This window comes from Salmo trutta, chromosome 39, assembly GCF_901001165.1.
Source record: "Salmo trutta chromosome 39, fSalTru1.1, whole genome shotgun sequence".
Lineage (NCBI taxonomy): Eukaryota > Metazoa > Chordata > Actinopteri > Salmoniformes > Salmonidae > Salmo > Salmo trutta.
Genome location: NC_042995.1, coordinates 8,451,516 through 8,470,832, shown reverse-complemented (window position 1 = coordinate 8,470,832; position 19,317 = coordinate 8,451,516). Strand labels below are relative to the sequence as shown.

The following is a 19,317-nucleotide window of genomic DNA, read 5'->3' as shown; positions in this document are numbered from 1 at the left end:
CCAGCAAACCGTGAGTTCTCGCTCTGTCGGTTGAACCTACAGACATGGATTCGGTGCTGCTGCTGATCGTGTTCACGTTCTGCTCTACCAGCGTTGTTTAACGTCGGTCACCTCTAAGCCCAGTGACAAACGGGGATATATTGTATTTGCTCTTTTTTATATTCTCTGTCTTTCGTTCTCAGTCGCAATCTCTCCATCGCTTATCGGTGAGAAAGAGGTAGGCAGGCTCGTTTCCCCGCGGAAGAGGGCAGCCTGTAGCGGGGGCCAAGGGCATTTACTCCGTGGTCTCGTTGTCTGGATGGTTTCTGATTCTAGTGATTTTTATAACATTTCATTTGGATCATGGCGACTGATTCCCCTGCCCGGAGTCTGGATGAGATCGATCTGTCTGCTCTACGGGTAAGATAAAGCCGGGTCTACATCATGTATCTGGTTCATTATCAGAGACGGTTACTACTCTCTCTCTCTCTCTGTGTGTCTGTGTGTGTGTGTGTGTGTGTGTGTGTGTGTGTGTGTGTGTGTGAGAGAGAGAGAGAGAGATACAACGCTTCTAAAATGGGTCAAATTCCCCATCCCTCCCTACAGCCACCAACATGGCAGACTGGCCTACCGATGTTTGGGCATGAGCAAAACATATCCAGATATGGAATTGTGCAGGCCTATATAGCACTGTTCACAGCCTAATAGCAGGTGGTTATACAATGTAACACAACAGATGAACATACTCAGTGGAAAAACGGCAACCAAGTCTTTCTCTTTCTGCTGATTTACTAACGACTGACCAAGATAAACAATGGTTAGGTATGAAATGGCATGACAGCATAGCCATGTAATCTGATGTGTGTGGGGGGGGGGGGGTCTGTCTGGTCTGGCTTTTAGGTCTGAATATGTCGCTTTCATTGAGCCAGTCTGCTGTGGAATGTAGCCTACATACACACACACACAGAATGTTAATGTGGGTCTACCAAAACAGCCTGATAGCCTTCATGGGCATTTACTGTATGTATACATTAAGGCATTCATGCATACTGTGTGTGTGTGTGTGTGTGTGTGTGTGTGTGTGTGTGTGTGTGTGTGTGTGTGTGTGTGTGTGTGTGTGTGTGTGTGTGCAACAAATGTCACTCACTGTTAAACATGGGTAGAGGGATTCCTCTACACAGGATACTATTAAATAATCACTATGTATCTATTTATAGGTCATACATTGTCTATATTACATTACATTGATATATTGCATATGCCAATATGGTTATATGTTGCTATAACCATCAGTATAGATGCTAAACTATGCTAAGCTAGTAATGCTAGTGGCTAGGCTACCTGTAGACTGTGTTGTCTGTGCACTCTTAGAAAAAATGGTTCCAAATGGGTTCTGCGGCTATCCCCATAGAACCCTTTATGGTTTTTCTAAGAGTGTAGGCTACTGTGTATACACAGTACCTGACCACACACCCACACAAACAAATGCAAACAAATGCAAACGCACACACAGCATCTTGCAGAGTAGGTGTATCCATCATGCAGTGTGTGTGTGTGTGTGTGTGTGTGCGTGGTATAAGCTATGACCCACAGACAGGTACACAGACTAGTGTAAAGGATGATAGACAGTTTATTTATGTCATTCTAGAATTTCCATTACGTAACAGGACTCACGATAGTACTGTACATATAGGGAGCCATTTGACCTCCCGGGTTGCAGATTGGTAGGTGTCATGGTAAGGATGAGGGCAGAGCCAGGGTTGACATATTGGTAGAGGGCAGAGCCAGTCTATAGCTGAACTCTACAGTAGCATGTTGAGGTTGCCAGGTTGGACAGAGCAAGTCTAGAACTGAGCTGTACAGTAGCATGATTAGGTTGCCAGGTTGGGCAGAGCCAGTCTAGAACCGAGCTGTGCAGTAGCATGATTAGGTTGCCAGGTTGGGCAGAGCCTGTCTAGAGCTGAGCTGTGCAGTAGCATGATTAGGTTTCCAGGTTGGGCAGAGCCAGTCTAGAACCGAGCTGTACAGTAGCATGATTAGGTTGCCAGGTTGGGCAGAGCCAGTCTAGAACCGAGCTGTACAGTAGCATGATTAGGTTGCCAGGTTGGGCAGAGCCAGTCTAGAACCGAGCTGTGCAGTAGCATGATTAGGTTGCCAGGTTGGGCAGAGCCTGTCTAGAGCTGAGCTGTGCAGTAGCATGATTAGGTTTCCAGGTTGGGCAGAGCCAGTCTAGAACCGAGCTGTACAGTAGCATGATTAGGTTGCCAGGTTGGGCAGAGCCAGTCTAGAACCGAGCTGTACAGTAGCATGATTAGGTTGCCAGGTTGGGCAGAGCCAGTCTAGAACCGAGCTGTACAGTAGCATGATTAGGTTGCCAGGTTGTGCAGAGCCAGTCTAGAGCTGAGCTGTGCAGTGGCCTGTTCAGGTTGTGCAGAGCCGGTCTAGCTGAGATGTACCGTGGCCTGTGTGGATTACAGTTCTCCACCAGTCAGTCGCAGACATTCATCCACTGGTTAGTGGGTCACTGGCTAGACTGGGCTAGGAACCGCAGGACAGACGAGAGTGTGTGTGTGTGTGTGTGTGTTGGGAAATCCTGACTGAGAAGTGGTCAGAGAATTGGTGATACAGCACACACACACACGCACAGTCAGAAGCCAGGCAGTCAGCTGATGACATCAACAGATCAGCAGGACAGCACTGACCACACACACACATAGGTGTTGGGTGAGGAGCTGATGAATGAGAGAGACAAAGAAAAAGAGGGAACGAGGAAGGGAGAGCGAGAGAAAGAGAGAGATTGAGTGCCAGTTATGTCACAGATGACACCCTATCCTCCACTACTTTTGGCCAGATTACTAGCCGTTATAGACGACACTCTCAACCTAAACCCACCTACACCCCAGAACTGACCAACATACATATTATTCATGAACTCTCTGGGCGTGTCGCACTCAAATGTCTCCCCCTGAATGTGTCTGGGTGACCTAATTTCCCGCTGAGCCACAAGACCCCCTTATACACACTCTTTCCGTAGCCTCACACACACACACACACACAAGTCGTCGCGAGGAGCTGAACAGAGAATAAGATTCATCAGCAGAGAGAAAACATTTGTGTGAGTCATCCGGTACAGTAGAGTCCTTCTCTCATGACAGTGGTTGTTTAGATACGACCAGTTACAACGTGACTCCCATCATCCACTAACCTACTGTAATCTAATCATCTCACACACACCCCCTGAGAGCCCATTCTGTTGTATTAAATAGTCATGATAACGGACACTTTTCTATCAGTTAGCCTGAGGATATGAATGAACTGGAGCAGCAGAAACACTCTGTTTGACTCTGTACACACACACACACACACTTAGACACACTTGATCACTAACCCTTGTGTTGGCTTGTTTAGAAGAGTGAGTGTTTCTGTGTTTCTCATGGTATCACAGAAGGGAAGAAGAGATGAGGAGATGACTAGAGAGAGAACATAAAAGAGAGTAGAAGTGCCACAGTGGCCACAGTAGCCTTCCCTGTAGCTCAGTTGGTAGAGCATGGTGTTTGCAACACCAGGGTTGTGGGTTCGATTCCCACGGGGGGCCAGCACAGGAAAAAAAAAAAAAAAATGTATGAAATGTATGCATTCACTACTGTAAGTCGCTCTGGATAAGAGCGTCTGCTAAATGACGTAAATGTAAATGTGCTTAGATACTGCTGGAATGAGAGCTGGAGGGAGAGACAGATGGAAAGAGAGTAAAACCACCACAGCCAAAAGCTCAAGTCTGTTGGAATGAGAGAGCGACAGAGAGAATAAAAGAGAGTATGACAATGCCATAGCATTTCTCAGAGACGGGCTGGAATGAGAGAGAACGAGAGAACGAAACTGTGAGAGCTACATATGTCTACTCAGGCTGGCTGCAGATGAATGGAGAGAGAGAAAGAGAAAGAGAGAGTTGGAGTGAGAGAAAGCGAGTGAAAGAAAGAGAGAGTGAGGGCTACAGAGGGGGGGAGTTGAATTCCAGCTATTGTTGGAATGCCTTAGCAACACAGAAAAGAGGGAGGTGTGTGTGTGTAAGGTCACTGGGTTCTCTGCTGTGGTCTAGTGCTTCCTCTTCTATCTCTACTGTCTAGTAAGCTAATCATTATGCAGCCACTTTAGCTAGCTATCGACAGTAGCAGTCTATTAGCATCAGCTAGCTTCAAGCTAACTGTCTCTAGCCTATCTCTGGGGGCTAGCATCAAGCTAACGGTCTATATGTTTTGGGGCTGGCATCAAACTGTCTATCTGTGCTAGCATCAAGATAACAGTCTATATGTCTGGGGTGGGGACTAGCATCAAGCTAACGGTCTATAGTTTATGTCTGGGGGCTAGCATCAAGCTAACACCTCTAACTGCCAGCTTCAAGCTAAATGTCTGTACACTTTGTGACTCCGAATCTGTCTCTCTTTAGGACCCAGCAGGCATCTTTGAGCTGGTGGAGTTGGTGGGCAATGGAACCTACGGACAGGTGTACAAGGTAAGACACACACTTCTTTCTCTCTCTCCTGGTCTCCCTCTCTCCCCCCTATCTCTATCAGTAGGAAACAGTCATTTTTATCTGACAAGATGCAGAGGGATGTATATTCAGGACACAGGATATGACTGAGCGATTTCTCGTCTCTGCCTCTGCCAGTGGTTTATGTTTGATTGGCGTAATGGTGGTTTGGGGTCTCAGTTGCTCCAGTGTCACTGTCTGTGTCCAAACCTCCTTTCCTCTCCTTTCCTCTCGTTTCCTCTCCTTTCTTTATCTTTCCTCTCCTCTCCCGTGAATTCATTCCTTTATAGTTGCACATTTGTGTATGTTGTTTCAACCGTGTTCATTAGGGGTGGGAATTGCCAGGGACCTTACGATATGATATTATCACCATACTTAGGTGCCGATACGATATGTATTGCGATTCTCACGATTCTATGTGTATTGTGATTCAATACTGTGATTTTATTGCGATTCGATGTTCCAGACAAATTGCTCACCATGTCTGCTACAGGGAGACAAGGGAGAGAGAGCCATGAGAAAACCAAATAAAAGTCATGGAAATAAAAGCGCTGAAAACAAATTGGCTCCCAATGTAAATATAAGATGGAGAACAAGCTATGAAGGTAATATCCTGGATTTTTGGTGCAGGTACTGTAATACACTATAGCCAACTAGCACAAAAATAATGTTGCGATATTGTCCAAACGTTACGATCAAAAATAATATCCTGATTATGTAACTGTATATTCGATATTCTTCCCCCGTCACTAGTGTTCATGTTTGTGTATAATGGGCTAGTGTGTGTGAAGGTCATGTTGGAATGGGGAGTAGAGTGTGCTCTGATTGGATAAACAAAAGAGGTCAGCTAGAGGTCAACACTGTTAGCCACAGATAACGTTTGACAGCCTCTTCCGTGTGTGTGTGTGTTTCTGTGCATTTGTGAGAGAAAATGCGCAAGAGAGGTGTTTCTGTGAGACTGTTGCATCTTGTGCATGTGTGTGTGGGGTGTGTGAGAGTTATGTGAGTTCAGTTATTGCTAACGATGCTCTCTGACTGAAAGGCACGCCTCATTTGCTGGATGACATTCAGCCTGTCTGCTGTAATACACTATAGCCATATAGGCCCACTGCTCTACTGCAGTATACTGTAGTATATACTAACCCTGTCTACTGTAATACACTATAGCCATATAGGCTCACTGCTCTACTGCAGTATACTGTAGTATATACTAACCCTGTCTACTGTAATACACTATAGCCATATAGGCTCACTGCTCTACTGCAGTATACTGTAGTATATACTAACCCTGTCTACTGTAATACACTATAGCCATATAGGCTCACTGCTCTACTGCAGTATACTGTAGTATATACTAACCCTGTCTACTGTAATACACTATAGCCATATAGGCTCACTGTTCTACTGCAGTATACTGTAGTATATACTAACCCTGTCTACTGTAATACACTATAGCCATATAGGCCCACTGCTCTACTGCAGTATACTGTAGTATATACTAGCCCTGTCTACTGTAATACACTATAGCCATATAGGCCCACTGCTCTACTGCAGTATACTGTAGTATATACTAACCCTGTCTACTGTAATACACTATAGCCATATAGGCCCACTGCTCTACTGCAGTATACTGTAGTATATACTAACCCTGTCTACTGTAATACACTATAGTCATATAGGCCCACTGTTCTACTGCAGTATACTGTAGTATATACTAACCCTGTCTACTGCAGTATACTGTAGTATATACTAACCCTGTCTACTGCAGTATAGTGTAGTATATACTAACCCTGTCTACTGCAGTATACTGTAGCTGTATCTTTTGACCCCAGTGGAGAGGATCAAAAGTTCCCTGACAACCTGAAATGGTCCCTGACAACCTGAAATGGTCCCTTCACACAGACAGCGTGGTGAAGAAGGCGCAACAGCGCCTCTTCAACCCCAGGAAGTTCCTTAAAACCCTTACAAACTCCTACAGATGCACCATTGAGAGCATCGTGTTGGACTGTGTCACCGCCTGGTACGGCAATTGCACCGTCCGTAACAGCAGGGCTCTCCAGAGGGTGGTGTGATCTGCCCAACGCATCACCGAGGGGACACTGCCTGCCCTCCAGGACTCCTACAGTACCCGGTTGGGTATAATGTGTATATTTATGTTGTGTGTGTATATACAGGGCACATTTGTAAAAGAGACCAAGGTCTCCCTGTTACAATAAAAGTTAAATTAAATAAAAGTAACGCTATGTCAAGCAACCCAGAGGTTGTTTGTTCGAATTTCATCAAGGACAATTTTAGCTAATTAGCAACTTTGCAACTACTTACTACTTTTTAGTCTTTGCAACTACTTAGGATGTTAGCTAGCCCTAACCTTAACCCTTTAAACGTAACCTTAACCCCTAACCCCTCACCTAGCTAATGTTAGCAACAAAAAATTGGAATTTGTAACATATCATACATATTGCAAATTTGTAACATATGGTACGAATTGCAACTCGAAACATATCATACGAATTGTAAATCTTAACATATCATACGAAATGGATGTTTAGGGCGTGAGATGTGACTGAAATGTTTCGTGTGTGGAGAAAGCAACGACTGAGAGCGAGAAAGGGTGGAGGAGGCTTGGCTTGAAGCGCTGGGCATCTTGTTATGACGTGTTATCTGGATTAGGCCCAGAGAATTATACCTACGGAGGAGAGTTCCTTCTATCAAGGAACTTTAAATGTCCTTTGAACATTCAAAGGTACATTTCCTGCCCTCCAGGACATCTAGAGTACCGGGTGTCACAGGAAGGTCTAGAAGATCATCAAAGACCTCAACCACCCGAGCCACGGCCTGTTCACCCCACTACAATCTAGAAGGCAGAGACAGTACAGGTGCATCAAAGCTGGGACAGAGAGACTGAGAAACCACTTCTATCTCCAGGCCATGAGACTGTTAAACAGTCACCACTAGCCGGCCTCCGCCCAGTACCCTGCCCTGACACTTAGTCACTGTCTCTAGCCAGCTACCACCCGGTACTTTACCCTGCACCTTAGCGACTGTTGCCCAATGTACATAGACATGGAACACTAGTCACTTTAATTATGTTTACCTACTGTTTTACCCACTTCATATGTATATACTGTATTCTAGTCAAGACTCATACTATATAACTACTATATAACTACTGCTGTACACACCTTTTCTATTGATATACTGTCCATATTGTCTATACACACTATTATTTATATATATATATTCTGGTCTCTGACATTGCTCGTTCTGATATTTCTGCATTTTGTTTTCCTTCATTGCTATATATTACATTGCACTGTTGGAGCCAGAAACACCAGCATTTTGCTGCACCTGTGATAATACCAGGAAATATGTGTACGTAAACAACATTAGATTTGATATACTGACCTTGTTTACTGTAATACACTATCACCATATAGGCTCACTATATACTGCAATATACTGTAGCTACTGTACTAACCAGGGATTACAACTGACATGCTTAGTCCCAAGAGAACCACCAATAAAGTTCTTTACCGGTTTGAACCAAAAACAAAGTGCTTGTTTGTTTAGTTCCTTTGTGTTTCTGCCTTAACATGTGAAATTGCAGTCTGGTCTCATAGACTAAACATAGCATATTAAATGTAAATCTGGACTACTGAAATTAGTATGATATGTTTGGTATGGTTACATCAAAAGGCACTCGCACATCTGAGCAATCTTTTTGTAGGTGCATGGTAACAGTTGAACAAGATGAAAGAAACCGCACACTGCTCTTGATAGTATCACTGATATTTAATAAGCTTACGTATCGGCCTCACGGCCTTCGTCAGAGCTTTTGTGAAAAAAAAAATTCAATTAGCACCCTTATGTAGACCTAGCCCCACCCACATCCGTTCCACGCATCGAAAGGGGTTGGAGGCAAAGGAAAAACAAATAAGTGCTACCAAATATAACAATATTAATTTTATAAATATTACAGAAGTGTATAAATAAGACGTATTTAACACGTCTGTAAAACCACAACGAGGACATAGCAAGTTTTCATTCATCTTTGGGTACATCGTACGAAAAACAGAGTCATCTTCAATAGGCACAGAAATCATGTTCAAATTCACAACATAACAAACAGGCATTTCATCATTAAGTCCTTTAGGAAATAATGTCTGGAGGGTGAAAATCCCAAAACATTCTCTTTTACTCAGAGTATTATTAATATCACCTCCCCTGTCTGATATCTTTCTCTATGCCACAAAATCTAAAGGTAGAAATGTCATGCTTTAGGTCATTAAAATGTTCTGCGACTGGATAATCCCTGTCCTTTCTCCTGATTGAACTTTTATGTTCACTAATTCTCTGTTTGAGAGAGCGGGAGGTTTTACTGACATAGCAGAGCCCACATGGACATTTAATAATGTAAATAACATGGGTGGTGGAACACATAATAATGTCATTTATTAGGAACCGTTTTCCTGTATGTGGGTGGCAGAAATATTCACACCTCACCATATTGTTGCACTGTGCGCATCCTCTGCATTTATAGCTACCATTTGGTAGAGGGCGTAAAAGAGCCTGGCTGATTTTTCTTTTGTGGCTGGCAGTTGGCATGAACCAATTTATCGTGTAAATTGCGACCTCTCCTATACACAATAAGTGGTTGATTTTTAAATTCAGCCGGCTAAGCTGGGTCCGATGATAAAATATGCCAGTGTTTCTTGACCACACCTCCCACTTTTCGCAGTTCAAAATATATGTGGTTGTGAACATAACGGAGTGTTCTTTAGAGGGTAATTTTTGTAGCAGTTCATCTCGGGTTTTTCCCAATGCCAAATTAAGAGCTTCATCCACACATTGTGGAGAATAGCCTCTTCTTAGAAACCTAATGCGCATCTCCGCTGCTTTTGCTAGATAATCCTCTGTGGAGTGGCATATACGGCGCAGTCTGAAAAACTGGCTTCTTGGAAGTCCTCTTTTAAATGGCTCAGGATGGAAGCTGTCCCCCTGTAATAGAGTATTTCTGTCCGTTTCTTTTCTTTACAGAGTTGTAAACAGGGTTCCATTTGATTTCTCAATCCACATATCGAGGTAATGAACACGTTGAGTGTCACATTCAATAGTGAATTTGAGATTGGGGTCAATGTCATTGAGTAGTGCCATAAAATCTGACAGCTCTTGTTCAGTTCCTTCCCATATGCAAAAAATGTCGTCAATATATCGATACCACTTCAGGACTTTATTCAAAAATGGATTTTCGTTTTCATTATTAACAAAACGTTCTTCAAAAAGACCCACATAAAGGTTAGCATAGCTCGGAGCGAATGTGGAACCCATCGCCGTTCCATTCGTTTGGAGGTAGTATTCATCATCAAACCTGAAATAGTTATACGTCAAAACATATTCAGCTCTAGAATGAAGTTTGTTGGTGGATATTCGTTACTATCTCTGTCTCCCAAATAGTGAGCTAGGGCTGCCAGCCCCCCCCACATGGGGAATGCTGGTATATAGACTCTCGACATCTAATGTGACCAGAATACAGGCTTCTGTTAAACCTGTTATTGGTGAGATCTTGTTTATGAAGTCTATAGAGTCTTTTACATAAGATGGCAATGTTTGCACATGAGTTTTAATAAAAGAGTCTACAAAGTTCAACAATGGCTCTGGCATTGAGCCTATTCCTGCAACCACTGGTCTGCCTGGATAATTGCCTTGTTGTGTTTTAGGTTGGTGTAATTTCGGTAACCTGTACAGGCATTGACGTATGGCACATTTACAGCAATGATATTCATATTCAGGTTTTGAGATATGGTTGTTTAATAGGGCTCCAGATTAGAGCATATAACCCTTTGGATCACCTGTGTGGGATCAACACTCAGTTTTCTATAGAAACGTTCATTACTGAGTTATCTCTGAATTTCTTCTTTATGTTTTTCATAGTCTAAAACAACCACAGCACCCCCCTTGTCTGCAGGTTTAATAACCAAAGATGAATCTTTCATTAATTCATTAAGTGCCTGTTCTTCTGTTCTAGTGAGATTTTTCTGAATGTGGTTTGTTTGTCTCGTATATACTGACATGGCTTCTTGTTCGACTAACCTACAATAGGTATTAATCGAGGAGTTATTAACCATGGGACAGAATTTGCTTTTGGACTTAAAATGGGTACCAGTTCTTTGATGTGTTTCTAGGCCCGAAACAGTGTTTTGCGAAAACACAGGCTTAAGTTTAATCTTGCGAAAGAATTTAAACAGATCTACTTTCGTATCGAATGGTTTATCTGTACATGTAGGTACAAAAGAGAGGCCCTTAGATAAGACTGAGACTTGAGCGTCAGTATGGTCTTTTTTGGAGAGGTTAATTACCGCGTCCTGCTGTAGCTCCGTGTCCACGGCCTGTGATCCTGGTCTCCTCTTCGACCGCTTGCCTCTCCTACATCGTTTCTTTTCTTTCCTAGAGCCTTGTGTTGCTTCCATGTGCCATGGTTACATAAGACAAAAGGTTAAGGCAAAAACAAAAGTGGGGTGGGTGGTTGGTTGGGGTGGATGATGGATAACGCTAACGTCTAGCAACCCAAAGGTTGTTTGTTCAAATTTCATCACGGACAACTTTAGCATTTTAGCTAATTAGCAAACTTGCAACTACTTACTATTTTGAGTTACTTTGCAACTACTTAGCAAGTTAGCTAGCCCTAACCTTAACCCTTTAACCTTAACCCTTAACACCTAGCCTAGCTAACGTCAACTGGTTGGTGCTAGACATGTTGGCCTACACTAAAAGCACAGGGCACAGCACAGTTGAATTGAACCTGCTAACTGTAATGTAGTGTAGTTCATCTCTTTCTAACTGAACCTGTTAACTGTAATGTAGTGTAGTTCATCTCTTTCTAACTGAACCTGTTAACTGTAATGTAGTGTAGTTCATCTCTTTCTAACTGAACCTGCTAACTGTAATGTAGTGTAGTTCATCTCTTTCTAACTGAACCTGTTAACTGTAATGTAGTGTAGTTCATCTCTTTCTAACTGAACCTGTTAACTGTAATGTAGTGTAGTTCATCTCTTTCTAACTGAACCTGTTAACTGTAATGTAGTGTAGTTCATCTCTTTCTAACTGAACCTGTTAACTGTAATGTAGTGTAGTTCATCTCTTTCTAACTGAACCTGTTAACTGTAATGTAGTGTAGTTCATCTCTTTCTAACTGAACCTGTTAACTGTAATGTAGTGTAGTTCATCTCTTTCTAACTGAACCTGTTAACTGTAATGTAGTGTAGTTCATCTCTTTCTAACTGAACCTGTTAACTGTAATGTAGTGTAGTTCATCTCTTTCTAACTGAACCTGTTAACTGTAATGTAGTGTAGTTCATCTCTTTCTAACTGAACCTGTTAACTGTAATGTAGTGTAGTTCATCTCTTTCTAACTGAACCTGTTAACTGTAATGTAGTGCAGTTCATCTCTTTCTAACTGAACCTGTTAACTGTAATGTAGTGCAGTTCATCTCTTTCTAACTGAACCTGCTAACTGTAATGTAGTGTAGTTCATCTCTTTCTAACTGAACCTGTTAACTGTAATGTAGTGTAGTTAATCTCTTTCTAACTGAACCTGTTAACTGTAATGTAGTGTAGTTCATCTCTTTCTAACTGAACCTGTTAACTGTAATGTAGTGTAGTTCATCTCTTTCTAACTGAACCTGCTAACTGTAATGTAGTGTAGTTCATCTCTTTCTAACTGAACCTGTTAACTGTAATGTAGTGTAGTTAATCTCTTTCTAACTGAACCTGTTAACTGTAATGTAGTGTAGTTCATCTCTTTCTAACTGAACCTGTTAACTGTAATGTAGTGTAGTTCATCTCTTTCTAACTGAACCTGTTAACTGTAATGTAGTGTAGTTCATCTCTTTCTAACTGAACCTGTTAACTGTAATGTAGTGTAGTTCATCTCGTGTTTCTTCTTCTCCCTTGGTATCCAACAGCCATCAACGCTCCCTCTTTCCACCTCTCTCTCTGTTATTATCTCTCTCTCCCTCGCAAACTAAGGTTATTTTGGGAATCCATCCATCTACGTGTCTCTCTCTCTCTCTGTCCTCCACTCTGCATGCAGTTCTTATCAATATATAATAACATTTTTCCGTTATGTATTTTGTGTGTGTGTGTAAATCTTTCCCTACATTTCTCTGTACTATATGAAAAGCCTTAATGTCCCATGTGTACTGTGTGTGTGTGTGTGTGTGTGTGTGTGTGTGTGTGTGTGTGTGTGTGTGTGTGTGTACCCTTAGAGCTGATAAAAGATCCAGAAATAGAGAGCATACTGAATAATTTCGCTCTCTCTTTTCATCGTTCCCCCCCTCTCTCTTTTCATCATTCCCCCTCTCTCTCTTTTCATCATTCCCCCTCTCTCTCTTTTCATCGTTCCCCCTTCTCTCTCTTTTCATCGTTCCCCCTCTCTCTCTTTTCCCCTTGCTTGATGAATATTTGAAGGGGGCTATGGGAGTTGTTGTTTTTTACTGTAAACTCCGACTAAGGAGAGACCCGGTCGGGCACAGAGAACAGTACTGATGGATTGATGTGTTGATTGACCACATCAGTTTGTGTCAATACCAGTATTTATAAATAGAAGACACACACGACACTTTGGAGTGGGATTCGCACACAAGCATGCGTAGAGTGATCTCTCTGTGTGTGTGTGTGTGTGTGTGTGTGTGTGTGTGGTACAGTGTGTACATGACGTGCTTGTGGTTTGTGCATCTCTGACGATTATTGGTCAATTTAAAACAGAACTGGAGTGTTATTAGGGAAAGGAGCGGGTCTTAATCAACCATAGATTAGATTGGGATTATGAGCCGTGGAAAGAACACCACTCCTTTACCTAATCTCACCTGTCCTCTACGGCTCTTTTCTCTCTCCTTGCTATTCTTTCCCCTCTCTCTCCCACCCTCCCCTCTCTCTCCCTCCCCCTTCCTTTTCTGTGGAAAAACTTTAAAGATAGTTATCTCTTCACCTGCCATGAGTCATGAGGACACACAAACCCACAATCTTGCACACACACACACCTGGCAGTGTGTTCATTAGGCCACTCCTCCCCCGAGGCTACACGCTCCACTTACCCACAATGCACCCCTCACCCAGACCTCACTGGGTCAATTAGCCTGATATCAATAATGACTTCAGTGTGAGAGAGACAGACAGGATTAGTGATGTCTCTCCTTAACCTCCTCTCATTAGCCTCCTCTCTGCTCTGCTCCCCTCTCCTTTCCTTAGCCTTCTCTCCTTAACCTCCTCTCATTAGCCTCCTCTCTGCTCCGCTCCCCTCTCCTTTCCTTAGCCTTCTCTCCTTAGCCTCCTCTCGTCTCCTTAGCCTCCTCGCGTCTCCTTAGCCTCCTCTCGTCTCCTTAGCTTCCTCTCCTCTTCCCTCCTTTCCTTAGCCTTTTATTCTCTCCTCTCCTCTCCTCTCCTCTCCTCTCCTCTCCTCTCCTCTCTGTAGCCTTCTCTCCTCTCCTCTCTGTAGCCTTCTCTCCTCTCCTCTCCTCTCCTTAGCCTTCTCTCCTCTGTAGTCTTCTCTCCTCTTCTCTCCTCTCCTCTCCTTAGCCTTCTCTCCTCTCTGTAGTCTTCTCTCCTCTCCTCTCTGTAGTCTTCTCCCCTCTCCTCTCTGTAGTCTTCTCCCCTCTCCTCTCTGTAGTCTTCTCTCCTCTCCTCTCTGTAGCCTTCTCTCCTCTTCTCTCTGTAGTCTTCTCTCCTCTCCTCTCTGTAGTCTTCTCTCCTCTCCTTAGCCTTCTCTCCTCTCTGTAGTCTTCTCCCCTCTCCTCTCTGTAGTCTTCTCCCCTCTCCTCTCTGTAGTCTTCTCTCCTCTCCTCTCTGTAGTCTTCTCTCCTCTCCTCTCTGTAGTCTTCTCTCCTCTCCTCTCTGTAGTCTTCTCTCCTCTCCTCTCCTTAGCCTTCTCTCCTCTCTGTAGTCTTCTCTTCTCTCCTCTCTGTAGTCTTCTCTCCTCTCCTCTCTGTAGCCTTCTCTCCTCTTCTCTCTGTAGTCTTCTCTCCTCTCCTCTCCTCTCCTTAGCCTTCTCTCCTCTCTGTAGTCTTCTCCCCTCTCCTCTCTGTAGTCTTCTCTCCTCTCCTCTCCGTATCCTTCTCCCCTCTCCTCTCTGTAGTCTTCTCTCCTCTCCTTAGCCTTCTCTCCTCTCTGTAGTCTTCTCTCCTCTCTGTAGCCTTCTCTCCTCTCCTCTCTGTAGTCTTCTCTCCTCTCCTCTCTGTAGTCTTCTCTCCTCTCCTCTCTGTAGTCTTCTCTCCTCTCTGTAGTCTTCTCTCCTCTCCTCTCTGTAGCCTTCTCTCCTCTTCTCTCCTTAGCCTTCTCTCCTCTCTGTAGTCTTCTCTCCTCTCTGTAGCCTTCTCTCCTCTCCTCTCTGTAGTCTTCTCTCCTCTCCTCTCTGTAGTCTTCTCTCCTCTCCTCTCTGTAGTCTTCTCTCCTCTCCTCTCTGTAGCCTTCTCTCCTCTCCTCTCTGTAGTCTTCTCTCCTCTCCTCTCTGTAGTCTTCTCTCCTCTCCTCTCTGTAGTCTTCTCTCCTCTCCTCTCTGTAGTCTTCTCTCCTCTCCTCTCTGTAGCCTTCTCTCCTCTTCTCTCCTCTCTGTATCCTTCTCTCATCGTTATTCTCTCTTATTCCTTCCGACTGCATTTGATTAATTTTGTCATTTTGCCTAATTTATATTTCACTCTCTCTCTCTCTCTCTCTCTGTCCCTCTTTCTTTGTCCATCTCTGTCCCTCTCTGTCTCTCTTTCTCTGTAAATCTCCTCTGTTATTAATTTGACCTCCAGAACCGCTGGAGTGAAACACTGATTTGCTGAACCTGGCTCTTCAGCTCACACTGCGGACTGTGTGTGTGTGTGTGTGTGCGTGTGTGTGTGTGTGTGTGTGTGTGTGTGTGTGTGTGTGTGTGTGTGTGTGCCTGTGCCTCCTTGTGTTTACGTGTGCATATTTGTGCACATCTCATCTTTAGAGTATATACTATACACCGCCTGTGTAGCTCCAGAGCACGGGCCTGGATTATGCTGCTCTGCCTGCTGCTCTGCCCGCTCAGGGCTCACCATGGCTGGGTAAGGCTGCTAGGATAATCCCAGGCTTCAGGCCCAGAGGTACAGTTGAAGTCGGAAGTTTACATACACCTTAGCCAAATACATTTAAATTCTTCTTTTTTTTTTACAATTCCGGACATTTAATCCTAGTAAAACATCCCTGTCATAGGTCAGTTAGGATCACCACTTTATTTTAAGAATGTGAAATGTCAGAATAATAGTAGAGAGAAGGACTAATTTCAGCTTTTATTTCTTTCATCACATTGCCAGTGGGTCAGAAGTTTACATACACTCAATTAGTATTTGGTAGCATTGCCTTTAAATTGTTTAACTTGGGTCAAATGTGATGGGTAGTCTTCCACAAGCTTCCCACAATAAGTTGGGTGAATTTTGGCCCATTCCTCCTGACAGAGCTGGTGTAACTGAGTCAGGTTTGTAGGCCTCCTTGCTAGCACGCGCTTTTTCAGTTCTGCCCACCAATTTTCTATGGGATTGAGGTCAGGGCTTTGTGATGGCCACTCCAATACCTTGACTTTGTTGTCCTTAAGCCATTTTGCCACGACTTTTGAAGTATGCTTGGGGTCATTGTCCATTTGGAAGACCCATTTGCGACTGATGTCTTGAGATATTGCTTCAATATATCCACATAATTGTCCTTCCTAATGATGCCATCAATTTTGTGAAGTGCACCAGTCCCTCCTGCAGCAAAGCACCCCCACAACATGATGCTGCCACCCCCGTGCTTCACGGTTGGGATGGTGTTCTTCAGCTTGCAAGCCTCCCTCTTTTTCCTCCAAACATAACGATGGTCATCATGGCCAAACAGTTCTATTTTTGTTTCATCAGACCAGAGGCCATTTCTCCAAAAAGTACAATCTTTGTCCCCATGTGCAGCTGCAAACCGTAATCTGGCATTTTTATGGCGGTTTTGGACCAGTGGCTTCTTCCTTGCTGAGCGGCCTTTCAGGTTATGTCGATATAGGACTCGTTTTACTGTGGATATAGATACTTTTGTACCTGTTTCCTCCAGCATCTTCACAAGGTCCTTTGCTGTTGTTCTGGGATTGATTTGCACTTTTCGCACCAAAGTACATTCATCTCTAGGAGACAGAACGCGTCTCCTTCCTGAACGGTATGATGGCTGCGTGGTCCCATGGTGTTTATACTTGCGTACTATTGTTTGTACAGATGAACGTGGTACCTTCAGGCGTTTGGAATTTGCTCCCAAGGATGAACCAGACTTGTGGAGGTCTACAATTTTTTTTCTGAGGTCTTGGCTGATTTCTTTTGTTTTTCCCATGATGTCAAGCAAAGAGGCACTGAGTTTGAAGGTAGGCCTTGAAATACATCCACAGATACCCCTCCAATTGACTCAAATTATGTTAATTAACCTATCAGAAGCTTCTAAAGCCATGACATAATTTTCTGTACATTTCCAAGCTGTTTAAAGGCACAGTCAATTTAGTGTATGTAAACCTCTGACCCACTGGAATTGTAATACAGTGAATTATAAGTGAAATAAACTGTCTGTAATCAATTGTTGGAAAAATGATCTGTGTCATGCACAAAGTAGATGTCCTAATCAACTTGCCAAAACTATAGTTTGTTAACAAGAAATTTGTGGAGTGGTTGAAAAACGAGTTTTAATGACTCCAACCTAAGTGTATGTAAACTTCCCACTTCAACTGTATATGGAGAGAGAGTGGCTCTTTGATGCCTGGGGAATCATATAGGATAGAGAGGGGAGGGGAGGATGTGTGGGTTCTATGAGGAGGGTGGGGGGCTTGGTGTGGGTAGCTGGGGAGGGGAGGATGTGTGGGTTCTATGAGGAGGGTGGGGGGCTTGGTGTGGCTAGCTGGGGAGGGGAGGATGTGTGGGTTCTATGAGGAGGGTGGGGGGCTTGGTGTGTGTAGCTGGGGAGGGGAGGATTTGTGGGTTCTATGAGGAGGGTGGGGGGCTTGGTGTGTGTAGCTGGGGAGAGGAGGATGTGTGGGTTCTATGAGGAGGGTGGGGGGCTTGGTGTGTGTAGCTGGGGAGGGGAGGATGTGTGGGTTCTGTAAGGAGGGTGGGGGGCTTGGTGTGTGTAGCTGGGGAGGGGAGGATGTGTGGGTTCTGTAAGGAGGGTGGGGGGCTTGGTGTGTGTGTGTGTAGCTGTGGTGGGGGTATGTTTACATTTTGGAATGTGTCAGATGTGACAACCTGCGATTTTACATTGGGATGTAGAGAGGAGAGGTGTGTGTGTGTGTGTGTGTGTGTGTGTATATGTGTGTGTGTGTGTGTGTGTGTGTGTGTGTGGTGTGTGTGTGTGTGTGTGTGTGTGTGCGTGTGGCACAATATGCAAACAGTATGCATTTCTTAGACTGGGTAGTCAGTGTGGGAGGGAGGGAGGGGAGGGAGGGAGGGGAGGGAGGGGAGGGAGGGAGGGAGAAAGTGGTTTCTTCTCATCTTTCCCTCCTCTGGGGAAGAGGTTGCTGTGGTCATGGAAATGGGGAAAAATAGCCTCCAACCTTCAGTCATTCTGTCCATCCCATCACCCACTTACCCCTTCACCCCTAGCAGGACAATGCTCACTTCTTCTCCTCTCCCGGCGTGCATGCGTGCGTGTGTGTGTGCGTGCGTGTGCGTGCGTTGGCCACTGTACGTTGGACAGCCAGGCCTGTTGCTAGGCTACGGACAGGAAGTGTCCTGCATAGTAAATGTGTCTGAGGGGATCTGTGTAATGGAGTTGGCAGTGGACGTGCACACACACACACAAACCCACACACACAAGCAATTGCGCACACACACACACTCGTCAGCTGGTTGGTGCTATGAGGCTTGAGACAGCAGATCTAGGTCAGGAAGGCATGCGAGAATAACGAATTAACGAATGAAAAAAGGAACGACGGTTTACATCCTGAATGAGTCGGCTTAGGGAAGAGAAGGGCTTTCCTTGCTATGAGAGCTGACACACACACACCCCACCAACGTGTGTGTGTTGGTGTGGACTTTGAGGTCCATAGACTGTTGTATTCTGGTAGTAATTCTATTGTTTTTTTCAAACAAAGAGTCTTTTGTAGTTGTGGAATTGGGGCAGACTGGCCCTAAAATAAAAAAATGTCTCCAAGAACGTGTGTGTGTGCAAGCGTGTGTGCGCACGTGTGCGCACGTGTGCGCACGTGCGTGTGTGTGTGTGTGTGCGTGCGTGCGTGCGTGCGTGTGTGTGGTGAAGAGTCAAAGTGGTAGCTCATTGGCCTGTGACTAGTCATTGCTTAATTCCCCACATCCTCTCCTCCTCTCTTTCCCTTCCCTCCTCCCCTCTTCTCTTCATTAATGTCTCTTCTATTCTGATTCTGTTCTTTATTCTCTCCTAGAACTAGGATCATTCAAATATAAACATTTCCCCCTTGTCTGTTTCCTGCTGCTATTCTGGTTAATGATCAACATTAGGTCATTAAGATTAAAGGAAAACTCCACCCTAAAACTATCTTTGGTATTTGTTTCATTAGTCCATTGTTGACATAGTCACAAAATGTTTTGCTGTGTCAGAAATCATGTTTTCAAGATATGTAACGTTCAAAATAAAAAGTCATCCCCGTATGACGCATTTTGCATCATATGATGCATTATATGCATTTTGAAAGTTACATATCTTGAAAACATGATTTCTGACAGAGCAAAACATTTTGTGACTATGTCAACAATGGACTAATGAAACAAATACCAAAGATAGTTTTAGGGTGGAGCTTTCCTTTAAGATTAGGTCATGACCTAATTTTCTTC

At 44.0% G+C, this 19,317-nt stretch overlaps 1 protein-coding gene across 4 annotated transcripts in view; it reads left to right on the top strand.

Moving 5' to 3' along the window:
• Window positions 1-19,317, top strand: part of LOC115179395 (traf2 and NCK-interacting protein kinase) — a 39,428-nt gene continuing 20,111 nt past the window's right edge. For all 4 annotated transcript variants that reach the window (XM_029740876.1, XM_029740875.1, XM_029740878.1 and 1 more), the window contains exons 1-2: window positions 1-399; window positions 4,424-4,489. In XM_029740876.1, coding sequence (XP_029596736.1) covers window positions 343-399; window positions 4,424-4,489 — 123 coding nt within the window. In that variant the 5' untranslated portion in view covers window positions 1-342. The remainder of the gene's footprint in view (window positions 400-4,423; window positions 4,490-19,317) is intronic.